This window comes from Tachysurus vachellii, chromosome 9, assembly GCF_030014155.1.
Source record: "Tachysurus vachellii isolate PV-2020 chromosome 9, HZAU_Pvac_v1, whole genome shotgun sequence".
Classification (NCBI taxonomy): Eukaryota; Metazoa; Chordata; class Actinopteri; order Siluriformes; family Bagridae; genus Tachysurus; species Tachysurus vachellii.
Genome location: NC_083468.1, coordinates 14,476,782 through 14,490,111, shown reverse-complemented (window position 1 = coordinate 14,490,111; position 13,330 = coordinate 14,476,782). Strand labels below are relative to the sequence as shown.

The window sequence follows — 13,330 nt, the reverse complement described above, 5'->3', positions numbered from 1 at the left end:
TACTGCAGTTGTAACACACCGGAGTTCATTGGGAAGTGGATCTCAGAAGCCTTATATTGGTCACACATTAAGGGTTGATTTAAATGGACTAAACATACATTCTATAAGAAGGCACCTTCAAAATTATATACTGCCTTGATTGAATCTGTATAGACCTTTCTTCTAGTTTCAATAATAGTCAAGATGGGAAGAAAAAAAATAAACAACACCCAGGTTTTAGTGGACAATAACTGATAAGAAAATGAAATAAAAACTCCTTCATTAGCATTGCTTGTGAGCTTTTACTACTCATTGAAGGCATTAAGTATACATCAAGTTCAATCTAGAGTCAGTTTTCTTTCAGAATGAAAACTCAATTTATATTTATTGCCCTCACTTTCAGGGAGAAAACAGATTGATTGTGTCAAAGCTACACATGCCTCCAACTCATCCAGGCACACATTTTGATGACAGAACATCATAATATTTTAATGACTTCTGCTGCTTAAGGATGAGGGGGGACACCTGAATTTATGACCTAATGGATTGTAGCAGAACAGCACAGAGCTGTCCATTAGTCATAATGCTTCTGTATTAAAGTGGTGGATAGGCACAGAGACCATGCAGGAGATGTAAGCGTTCGTTATAATTTTTTAGATTTAATTTTTATATTTATATAGAGATGTAAAATGTAGGGTGTGGACAAACATCACACATACTTGTGCTCACATCGTGCACTTATCTTTTATTTCATCTTCTGTATGAACCTGGTCCCTGGCTACTGTCACAAGCTTGTGATCCTTTTTCTGTATTTTCTCGTCCTTTTGAACACACATGCTTAGATACACAGCTCCAAATATTGCCACTGTAATCTTTTCTTCTGTGATGTGCACAAGTCTGTGAATTTTCCGCTGTTTCTTTCTGGAACCACACCGTTCCTCAGACTTTGGTGACTGGATCTGCTTCAGCTGTTTTTCATCCCAGCCATGCGGAGTATGTGTATGGCTGTGACTGTGTATGTGCGGGTGTGGGGGATGGGGGTGGTTGGGGGGGTCAGATCTGTTGTGAAATGACGCCTGTCTGGTCATGCTGATCTCCTTCAGTGGCCTCATGCCACCTCCTCTGCGTGTGCGTGTCTCCCTCCGACCATCTCAGCTCCTCTTCTGCCGTCTCTCACCACGGCTCTGCTATCTAACCAATCGTCAAATGCTAAAAAGCAAAACTGGTTCTTCAGATGGCCCATCCACCAGAACATAACCACAGGTACAGTATGAACCCCACTCCCACCCCAACTGCTACTGGCAAAGAGCAATGTAATGACAAAAAAAAAAAGCAGCACTTTTATTTTGTCTTGTGTGCACATCCTGTTGGTGTTGGTGCATTCTGCTCATTGTAGATCCCTGTTAAAAATAAAGGGAAAAAAATGAATGGTTTCTCAATAAATACTTGTCAAAAACCGCTGCTCTAAATCATATGTTAGCTGGATATTAGTTTTGTCCTCACTCAGTTTCCAGCTATCATTTATCCAATAAATTGCCCAATTTAGTAGCATGTACTTAATATAGACACACATGCTGGAGAAACAATTATCGTAAATGTTCCCACTCTGTCCCCATTATGCTGTTATAGATAACATGATAATGCATCACCTTGTCTGGGGATGTGGCTTTCTCATTAATTAATTTACCTGAAAACTGGAACATTTCCTATTTTTTTCTGATTTCTGTTCTTTCCTTTCACTGCTTATGCTGCCATATAGAGTATTATAAAGAATACAGTGTACTGATAATTGTTTCTGATGATAATAATAGTAATGTTTGATTCTCCTTGTGTGCGTGCGTGCGTGCGTGTGTGTGAACGTGTGACTGAGCCGACAGTCTGACACATTGTTTTTTGATTCCACAGAACCGCATGCATGAGTCCTTGAAGCTGTTTGACAGCATCTGCAACAACAAATGGTTCACAAACACCTCTATCATTCTTTTCCTTAACAAGAAGGACATATTTGAGGAGAAAATAAAGAAATCGCCCTTAACTATCAGCTTCCCTGAGTACACAGGTAAAATTGTCACCTTAACAGCATGCTGTTCTTTCAATTCACTGCGAATGAGATTTCCAAAGGAAGAAAACCAACCAGGAGTCAATAGGTAAAAAAGAAGTAAAAAAAAAAAAAAAAAAGGTGATAGAGTTGTGGCGAATATTGCTAATCTTCCAGGCAAGATGTTTTTTTATTTAAATGGATAATCCTCTTTTAGCTGTAAAGTCTCCATGTTTTTAGTTCACTTATTAAGAAATGCAGCCAAGTCCAGTGCCCTTACTCCCTATCCTTTTTCATAGTATACAAACTCCTACTCATTTACCTTGCCACAGCTTCAGTGTACTACCATATTGCATCATACTGTACATCACAATGTCAATCACAATGTCAGACTTTTAGCCCCATCACATGATCACTGTGTGTCCTACATCAGTCTGAGATTTCATTACATCCTTTTTGTTTCCCCTGCACTGCTTTTGTGCTACTCTTTCATATTTGTATACGTCCAAACTTCTGCCTCTTTGCTGTCTGCTGCAATCCTTCTTCCTTTCTGTGTCTTCTCCATCGTTTCATTCTATGCTCCTACACCCTTCCTTTGTCTTCGCTTCCTGCTTTGTGTTGCACTTCAGGGCCGAACACGTTCTTGGAAGCAGTGTCTTACATCCAGTCGCAGTATGAAAGCAAGAACAAGTCCTTCAATAAGGAGGTGTATGCACATATCACCTGCGCCACCGACACCAACAATATCCAGTTTGTCTTCGACGCTGTCACCGATGTCATCATTGCCAACAACCTGCGTTTCTGTGGTCTTTACTGAGCCTCAAGCCTGTTCTCAGATCAGTTATACACCTTCGTTTTATTCTCTATGTCTAGCTCTCCAGTGGTGGACAACAGAATGAAAGTTAACCAAAGAGCTTCCTCTACAGTCATAAATAAGGGGTTAAGCTCCATTTAAAGATAGACACACCTACTGATTGTCAGTGTGTTATGAATTCTCACATTTCATTTTCTCACATGATGTTTATTAAATGTTTAAACAAGCTGGCACAGAGAAGAGATAGAAATTAAATCAATTTAAATACCCGGCTATCTTTATCCTGGAAATGTTGTCTTTTCTGCCCCCATAGTCATTGATATTTAATTTTAAATTGATCTCTATAATTATATAAATTAACAAAGTAAAACATGGACATATCTTCAGTAATATATTGATGTCTTGATATATTTTATTTTGGCTATTTTTCAAACACAAAGCTCCTTGTAGCATTGTTTGCCTTAAATGGGCATTATTGCTGTACTGCATATATATATATATATATATATATATATATATATATATATATATATATATATATATATATATATATATATATATATATATATATATTACTTTCTTTACAGTACCATAGGTAACATTCTTATATATTGTCAATACTTGAAATTGGATGTTTGACCCAACAAATGATGCCTTGAGCATCTCTATTGTAGAAATAGTGCCGTCTCACATTAGTAAGTAAATAAAAAAACGTCAAATGGTTATGGTTACACTACTGTATATCAGTTTACACTATAACTGTTTTGCTGGTTTATTGTATTATTGCTTTCAATTTCTAAACGCTAGTTTAGTAGAAGTAGAAGGGTTTATTTCTACTATGGGACTGAAAAAAAAATTCATTTGCTCATGATGTACATAGTTAAAATTGTATTTACACATTGATTTATTCAGCAGATCACAGTCTTTGACAGAAACTGAAGATTGATTAGGGTTTATCAAACCACTTGTCATTTTTTTTTAATTGTCTGGTGTTGTTGTGCGTTAAGCTTATGCATCCAAAGCAGTCAATGCATTGGCCATGTGTCATTCTGTACAGTTTAATCATAGTGTCAGAATGGCTCAGCTAATACGCCTCAGGTTGTTTGCTGTTAATTTTGGCCCTTGCCTGTAATTTAGCGTACTGAAAGCCTCCAATCAATCTCTCTTTTTTAATGCCCCCTCTTCCAAATCTGGGCCATTGCTTGTTACAAAGGGTGCGCTGATTGTTTGTCCAAGAGAAAGAGAATTTCACTGGGAGACAGGAAGTATTTTTAATATGGACAAGCTGGCCAAATAATGCAGGAAGTGCAGGTGATTATTTGTAATGGTAAGGTGTCATTAAGAATAATGGGATTGGGTATATCTGGATTTATTTCTGATGAAAAGTGCTGTGGTAGCTATAGATAGCTATAGCTGTAGCTCTATTGTAGTATTCCTTCTTCCATTTCCCTAATAGGGACTGCTTTGAGAAAGTGGAATACTGGATCAAAAGCCACTCAGCACATATAGGACTTCTGTACCTATTTTCCTCGTGGATGTGTGTCAAGCTAGGTAGCTGTTACACTTATGGATGGCCTCAGAGCTATATTTACCATAGATGTTAGGTGTCCTAAATTTCCCATTACTCCTTGATTATACAGTACCACTGAGAGTATCATCACTGGGTCACCTTATGGAACTCGACTGTAAGCCATTTGTAAGCCTTTAGTAGTCATTTGTTCCTCCTTCTAGAAACTCTATAACCAAAATGGCAGCACATATCAGGGTAGTTGCACTGCTGTGTTTCTAAGTAACCAAATTTGGTGCATAAAACACTACAGTGGGGTGAAATTGCGCTGTTTTAACTGGCAAGGCTATTAACTAGTCAGATATTTCCCCCTGATTAAGGGAGCAGTCTTCAGTGAGATGTAGTTTCATGATCGGGCGTTCTGCCGGCAATGACGCAAGCATCTCCTGCTGCTGATCAAGTACACATAAGTGTATGTGTGTGTGTGTGTGTGTGTGTGTGTGTGTGTGTGTAAACATCAGCATGGTGACAGATGAGCACTGCATTCTGAATCAGTGATCTCTCAGCATCTCAGCTGGAAGGTGATTATGTATCTTGTAGCAAACACAAAACAAACTCTCCACCCTCTTATCCATCCCAAAGTGAGAGCCTTTTCATGTTGTCGCAGACCCTCTCCCAGCTCTCTGTTTCTCTTGTTTAATTTCTCTCTGTCACATGTCTAAAGATGCTTAATGAGCATGGCCTTAAAGCCAGCCTTTCTTGCTTTGTCCTGCTGGTTAGGTGAATGATGCATGGCCAATGATGCATGGCCATTGCATGGCCAAGGTGAAAAGGAAATGATGGCGTGTTGGTCCAGAGACTTATGGGACATGAAGTTTTTGGCCACATAAAGAGATTTGTGGGTAATTCAATCAGTGCACATTGAGTGACTAATAGCTGATTGTTCCTGTGGTTTTATATGGGCTACAACAGCTGTTGCTGTGGCCAGACTGCTGTCAGCATGGGCTCTGATGCATGATTGGGTAGAAATAATCCATTTGACATCATATTACCTGATGGATTGTGTCTTATTGCCAGTGGAAAAATACACTTCTAGAATGTTTAAAGAGGATTGTGTTTTTATGTTGTTTCATATTTGTTATGTAAAAGATATTTAAACACCTTGGAAACAATCATTTATATTGATTCATTCAGTGCTAGCATCATTAACACTACCATTATTTGACATTTAGCCAACACGTGATTTGTTATAAAACAGGACAGTTGGATGGTGCTTTTAAATAATGCCATCTATGACTGGAAGAACCAGGATTGGAGAAGTCATTTTATTATAGTTATTAGTGCCAAGTGCTGGGTGCTGGTTTACAGTGCCATCTGTTCACACTTTCTTTGCAAACCACCTAGACGTAGTGTATTCTCCTGACATCTGATCACAGCCTCACTGTGTCTCTGTAAATTTAATGTCTGTCTTAATCTGCTGTAGTTGTGTCCATCACTGCTTTTGATTATTTATTCAACAATGGATGTGTATTTGTGTGTATGTATTTATATGAAACAAATAAAGTGCCACTTGAAATGTATTGTGTGTTGGCCTGACTGTGCCTTGTGTCTAACTTTCTTCATCCAGGTCTCACCATTTTATTCTCACAGAAACTTACACTAAACCAGTTTTATTAATATGATTTGTATCTGAACAGTGTATAGACGTCTGCTTCCCTCGTCCTTCTTGCTACCGTTGAGGGCCACAGCTCACCTACCTTGGCCTTAATCAGCTTTCCTTTCCTATTTTTCTCTGGCTAACCTGTTCTGCATTCTTTCTCTTTTTATTCTGTTCTTTCCATGCAGAATCGCATGCACGAGTCTCTTATGCTGTTTGATTCCATCTGCAACAACAAATTCTTCATTGACACTTCCATCATTCTCTTCCTCAACAAGAAAGACCTGTTTGCTGAAAAGATCAAGAAATCACCCTTGAGTATCTGTTTCCCAGAGTACACGGGTAAGAATGCACACAGATGCTCCCACGTTACAATTATTATTTTTATTTTAGTTGTTTATTTTCCAGGCTAGGATAATGTAACACCACCAAAGCTGGAATGAACTTGACTAGGAATCAAAGCCGAACAGAATGTTACCGAATTTTTAGATAAAAAATGAATGAAATGGTTCTGCCATGAGAATTATGCTTTTCTTAATCAGCTTCCTTAAGAGGCTTGAGAATAATATGACTTGCTTTGCTCCTAGGTTTGATATCCTACACTGATCTGGCATAACATTAAATCCATTGAGAGGTGAAGTGACTGACACTGAGTATTGCATTACAATGACTCCTGTTAAGTCCTGGGATATACAGAATTACTCACCAATTGAACAGTCTGTTCTCTAAGTTTTATATGTTGGGAGCAGGAAAAATGGGAAAGTGTAAGGATCTGAGCAACTGCGACTTGGGACAAATGGCGATGGCTAGACAACAGGATTTGAGCATCTCCAAAACAGCAGGTCTTGTGGGGTGTTCCCAGTATGCAGTAGTTATTGCCTGCCAAAAGTGGCCCAAGGAATAAAAACTATTGAACAGGTGACAGGATCAGGAGTGACCAAGGCTCACTGATGCACATGGGGAGTGGCGGCTACAGTTCATGCTGGACTTGATATAAAAGTGTCAGAACATACAGCGAAATCCCAGCTTGCTGTCTATAAATTTCATTTCCAATAATTCATTTATGTCCGTGGCCTCTCTCAGCCAGATAACACGTACTGCCACACTGCAAAAATTGTTCAGCAATGCCTTGAACCAGATGAAAGAAATGCCTTCCAATTTCCCAGATCTTAATCTAATGGAGAATCCGTGATGTGCTGAAAAAAAAAATCTGCTTCACAGAGGCCTCACATTGCAACTTGCAGGATTTTCTGCTAACGTCTTGGTGACAGATACTACATCACATCTTCAGAGCTCTTGTGGAGTCAATGTCATGGAGGGTCATCGCTGTTTTGGTGGCACAAGGAGACCTACACAATATAAACAGGTGGTTTTAATGTTATGGCTGATTGGTGTATTTAGTCATATTAAGCAGTTATAAAGGTGTGACGCTTCCTAAAAATGTAGAGACTAGTAGGGACGTTATTGGATTTTTGTTATTGTGTACCATCAAATCACATCAAACCAACTGTGGTCTGTGAAGGCTAAAACACGATCCCTTGAGTTAAATGGCAGCATAACACTCAAGAAAGTTCTGTCCATCCTCTTACGTCACTGACAGGTGCCAATGATACTAGTGTGAGAGAGGATGTGGTTGGGACTACTCTGTGGATGGTTAACACTGCTAGACCCTTGAGCAAGGTCCTTAACCCTTGATTGCGCAGTTGTATAAAATGAGATAAAATGTGAGTCGCTCTGGATAAGTGTGTCTGCCAAATCCCATACACGTGAATGTAATGTACTGCATTATTTTCATTATTTTTTTAGCACTGTTCTTAAAGTCTCTCGTTCCTGGAGACAGGCTATTATCCTAAATTCTTGTCTTACAGCCATGTGATGCAAAATGTCTTTGCTTTGTAATGCAAGGAAAAATAGCATGAAAGAAGAGACAGTAGAGTTTATAAATACACTCATCACTGGCAAATGATAGTGAGAGCTTAAGAAGTCATCTATAAAGAAAGATTATAAAGATCTTGATGGCACACAAGGACGAGCCTGGGTCACTCTGACAGAACCTCTTACGATGAAAGGAGACAGCAGGCCTCTCTCCCTCTTTCTCTCTCTTTCTTTCTCTCTCTCTCTCTCTCTCTCTCTCTCTCTCTCTCTCTCTCTCTCTCTCTCTGTGTTCAGTAGATGTGAATGCTACTAAAATCTTTAGGAACTTCTTTCTCATTCCTGTAGCTTCCTCTTTCTTGTATCTCTTTCCGTTTTATTTTCTTCTTCTCAGACTCCTCCACTACTGTATCTGTTCTCTCCTACTTACCTCACTGTTTTCTCCACAGGCCCTAACACTTACGATGACGCAGCTGCTTACATCCAAGCACAGTTCGAGAGCAAGAACCGCTCGCCCAATAAGGAGATCTATTGTCACATGACCTGTGCCACGGACACAGGGAACATCCAGGTGGTGTTCGACGCCGTCACCGACATCATCATCGCCAACAACCTGCGAGGCTGCGGCTTGTACTGAGGCCACTCTTACTCTCTCGAGCCAATTCCTTTGAAAATGATTATTATCAAAAATGCAAGTTGGTAAATAATAATGATGATAATTTTAAAATAGGCATATATATAAATATATAAATACTATACATAAAATGTTTTTAGTTTGTCAAAGAGCTGCCAACAGAACTGATTTCTTATAGAAACCCAGCCTTTATGGTTTTAGAACAAAGTTGGGACCTTGTTTTTTTTGTTTGTTTTCTTCTTTGCTGTTTAATGTTTTATTTTACCTTGTTTTTTTTTTCACTGTGTCTTTTTTTGGTTTGAACTAAACTTATTATTGTTCTGGAAAATATCTTTCTTTTACTATATTTTTATGTTTTGTTTGTTGTCTGTATATTTATTAATTGTATATCAGTCGGGGGGCTGAGCGATACACGTTTTGCCTGAGTATATAATGCTACGCTAATGATGATGTAATTATTGTGGATGCTAATTATGAGGTAATGGGGAAAACATCAACAAAAAAAAAAGCTTAGACAGTTACTCACCAGGGATAAAAGTCAGTCAAAGCCAAACTGCAGTTGTAGCGTGTTCTGTACTTTGGGTTTGAATTAGATTGGGTTTTCATGGCAACATTTCTGTTAGCTGGTCAAAATTATGGAGAAGGTGAACCCCCAGGACTGCACTCTACACGCTTCCTTTTCTCGTTTTGTTGAGTATTGTTCAGTCTGTGTGTTCTGTTACTGGCATGTGCCAGCTGAATTTGCTGTTGGTGTCTGGGGCCATGCTGAGTATGAGTTTGAGCCCCTTGACTAGTTCCTGATTATTACAATTGTCATATCAGTGCCAACCTTGTGAGAACGATGGGTCTGGGAAACTAGCAACACTAGTAAACTTTAATGACAACCTTATTAACACTGTCGTTTAAGGAACTTCTACTTTTTTATTGTTTTATTAATTTATTAATTTATTTATTGATCACCTGTCCCGCACACCTCAATCCCACTGTTCCGCCTTCCCTCATTACTCTTTTCCTATACTTCCTGTTTTAGTTTGTCTTCAGGCTGGGTAACAGAGTCAGTCCCCTCTGACAGGTCCTGACACACATAGCATGACCCTTTGGCCTTTGTATAAAGAAACAGCTACCTGCTTCACTTAGATAAAATCAACAAAATAAATAATAATAAAAACCCACAAAAGGTAAAAAAAAAAATAGCAAAAAAAAAAAAAGTAAAGAAAAAGTAAAAAAGTAAAAAAAAAAAACAATCGCAACAAAGGGAGACCATTGTGTAAGCTGGGGTTTGGGGGGAGGGTGGGGTTGGGACAAATACCCTCATAACCAACAATATGGTGCCGAAAGGATAAAGGCCGTCGGGCTGCGTGTCTTTATAGGAGGCTGTAGATCCTCTGGTTCTAGATTCTTTTCACGTAGACTTAATCCAAAATAATAATTGACAAGAATAAACAGTGATAATAAAGATAATATTAAAGATGACAAGTCTGTAATATTAAAAGTATATTACTTGTGCTTTGTAGCTACAGAACGTTTTTCTTCTTTCCCCCCCTTTTTTAAAAAAAAAAGAGAAATGTTTTTCAAGGGTTTCTGCAATTCACTCTTGAAGCACTCTTACTGACCAATGTTGATGTTGAACTGTACCAATTCCCTTTTGCCTGTTTGCCCTGCATTGCAGTACTTAGCCAGAAAAAGAAAACAGTATATGTATCTTTTTATTTTATTACTTTTTTTTGTTTTGTTTATTTGAACAACCACTTTGTGGTGTGCAGGCCCAAAGGGGTGGATGCACTAGGCTGTACAGACTTCATGCGCTTTCTCTTCCTTATGCATTATTTCTTTTTGGGGGAATTGTATTCAAGAGAAAAAAAAAAAGAAAACCCTTTCCAGGTCTGCATAGAAAAGCACAGCTCTCACTTGACACACGTAGATTTGGAATGATGTATATCACCTCCCTCCACCTGCCGCCTTAGTTTGACTCATGGAAAAAGAAGATGAAGAAAAAAAACACTCAAACCCTGTGTATAATAACATATACCAGTTACGCTTTGGGATATTCTTTTCTCCACATGCCCCTTCCCCCAATTTTCATTTTGGCCTTTCTTTTTACCCTCTCCCAGTGAATGCTTTCTGTGCTGCTTATTTCTCCCTCTACTTTAGTGAATGGTTGTTCTTTCATGTGGGATGTTCGTGCTGGAAAACCAATCGAATGTAGTGTTTACATTAAAAGCCACAGTTTTCATGACTACAAACCTCCAGCTGTCAGGTTTTGATTATTGTCTATCTCTCTTTATTACTTAGAAATGGTTATTACACATGATCAATGTACCTATGGGGAAAAAGTCAAGCTTGTGTTGAAACAGAACTTAACTATTTCACATTTCTTGCGTGACAAAAAGCGCAAATGCACATAGATAGTTTCAGTTAAGTATTAATGAAATGACTTTAAACCTTTCTTGTTAAAGCGCTTGTATCATGGGCTACATGTATCAAACCTGCCCAGAATACAAATGTGGAACAATTATCAAATGCCTACCTCCCCCTTGCAGTGACCCGATGTCAGAGATTCTCCAGAATATAATACATTCTGTATTCAGATCCCTTCTACTCGACTTTACTTAGCTATTTTAGAGCCTTACTTTAAAATGTTTGAATCAATCTGCAAAAATAAACATAATGCAATATCCAGAAGCAGTTTTGTTTCAATCAGTCATCATTGAGATATTTCAAACTTAAATAAAGTTTGTGTGTTAAGCAAGTTTATTGACCTGGAAAGGCAAACATCTACAGTATAAAGCCCCACAGCTGCTGGTGCATGTCGGAGCAAAAAAAAAAAAAAAAAGCAGGCAAGAGATCAAAGGAATGGAAAATATAAACCATACAGATCTGGGAAGGATCCAAAAAATCTAGAGCTTTCAAAGTCCCAAAGAGCACAGCAGCTTCTTAAAAGGGGTTCTGTATTGGCTGTACATACAAATTTAGCAAAAGGGGAGAAGGGCTAAATTCAGGAAGGTGACCAAAAACACAAGTCTTTCTAATGTTCTGAGTGTTTTCTGTGGATATGTTACAGTCTACCAGAAGGACCCTTCACCAATAAGCAGTTTAGGAAACCAAGATTGAGCCCTTTGACCTGAATGGTAAGAGATGGAGCTAGAGAGTAATGCTCATCACCTGCAGTGAAGCATGGTGGTGGCAGCATCAGGCTGTCAGGATGTTTCTCAGAATCATGGACCATGAGGCTTGTCAGGCTCAAAAGAAAGAAAAATTGATCAAAGTACTGTACAGACAGATTATTGTAGAAACCTGCGCATGACGGTTTAGATCTCCAGCTGGGGGTAATAAATCAAAATCCATGGCCAAATCAATCCTTGAGTTTGGAACTGGTCCATGACTAACTTTAAGAGGCCCAGCCCAAACAGAGCCTTCACCCCAAATTAACATTTGGCAAAAGAAAAGTCTTTATAATAGCTGTACAATGATCTTCAGCACATCTGAATTCATTTGGGATTTAATGAAAGATTTCAAAATGTTGGGATTGTGTCATACATGAGATACATGCTCAGAAGAACTGAACTTTTTTTCATTAAGATATAATGTCTGCAGATTGAATAGAAAACAATATTTTAGTCTCATAGACTAAGGGGTGAAGTTTGAATACTTTCTAGCCTATACATAAAAAGTCTACAAGTCTTGGCCTATTAGCGGTCAGCTAATGCAATTTTGACTAATTAGTTTGTTCTCAAATTTTAACTAGTATTATTTTTTCTCAAAATACACAAGCTTTCACTAATAGAATTGGAAACGCTATAGATGTAAAAGACAAATGGCTGATCAGAGCTCAGTGGAGAGCTCGAGGAAGTGTGTCGCAGCACAAGAGACCTCAAAGGAAGTATTCAGTATGTTCCATGTTCTATCCTTTTATCCTTTAGGAGAGTGATAGTCTGTGTAAATGATGAGGTGAAGCCATGCCAAAGACAGGGTGCAGAGCAAAGGAAATACAGAGAATTATCCTGTCTAGTTGAGCCTTCATAAATTTTTATTGCATTTGAATCTTACTTATCTTACTTATCTCATTATGTAGTACACAAATTATAAACTCATTCTGATTAATGCTTAAATATGTAAATATGTAACTATTAAATAAAACATTTAATAAGATCATAGCAATTAAAATGGTGCTATAAACATTTTACAAACTGCGCATTTATACCTGCAACTGTTGAAATGGCTGGATTTGGGATCGCTTTTTCACTTTCTTATCTAATATACTCAACCAAATGAGTGTCCAGCTGGGTTGAAATGAACTGCTCTAGGAACATGGGAACAGTACGTAGGCATTTTCTATATTTCTCCCTAAGGAATTACTGTTTCCACCTCAGAACAGGCTTTCAAAAAGAGGAGCATGCTTCAGCATTAAAGAACCATATTTTACATACACAGACACACAGAGAGAGAGAGAGAGTGTGTGTAAAGAGATGCTTACAAGGGTAGCATGGACGGCTGGGGGAGAAAGACTAAAGATCTGAAGGAGAGGGTGAATGAAATCTTTCTCCCTCTTCTGGCTATAAACTCTGATAGCTGCTTTTTTTTTTTTTTTTTTTTTTTGACAGAAATGACAATGACAGAAATAATGCAACACGCTCACACAAAGGTGTACTAGTACATACTACACAATTCACTATCCATACTAATGCAACCCTCTCTGTCACTGTGTATTTCTGACATCATCCCAGTAAATCTCTGCATCAGGCAATATATGTGTGTGTGTATATATATACACATATATATATATATATATATATATATATATATATATATATATATATATATATATATAT

General features: G+C 38.1%; 1 protein-coding gene across 3 annotated transcripts in view; it reads left to right on the top strand.

Annotated features, from left to right (window-relative positions):
* The window catches only part of gnao1a (guanine nucleotide binding protein (G protein), alpha activating activity polypeptide O, a), a 73,513-nt gene extending 62,769 nt beyond the window's left edge, over window positions 1-10,744 (top strand). The window contains exons 7-8 of one of the 3 annotated variants that reach the window (XM_060877834.1): window positions 6,184-6,337; window positions 8,317-10,744. In XM_060877834.1, coding sequence (XP_060733817.1) covers window positions 6,184-6,337; window positions 8,317-8,504 — 342 coding nt within the window. In that variant the 3' untranslated portion in view covers window positions 8,505-10,744. Of the gene's footprint in view, window positions 1-1,884; window positions 2,039-2,646; window positions 3,321-6,183; window positions 6,338-8,316 lie in introns of those variants that run through there. The other 2 variants (XM_060877835.1, XM_060877833.1) reach the window with 2 other exon arrangements.
* The last annotated feature ends 2,586 nt before the right edge of the window (window positions 10,745-13,330 follow it).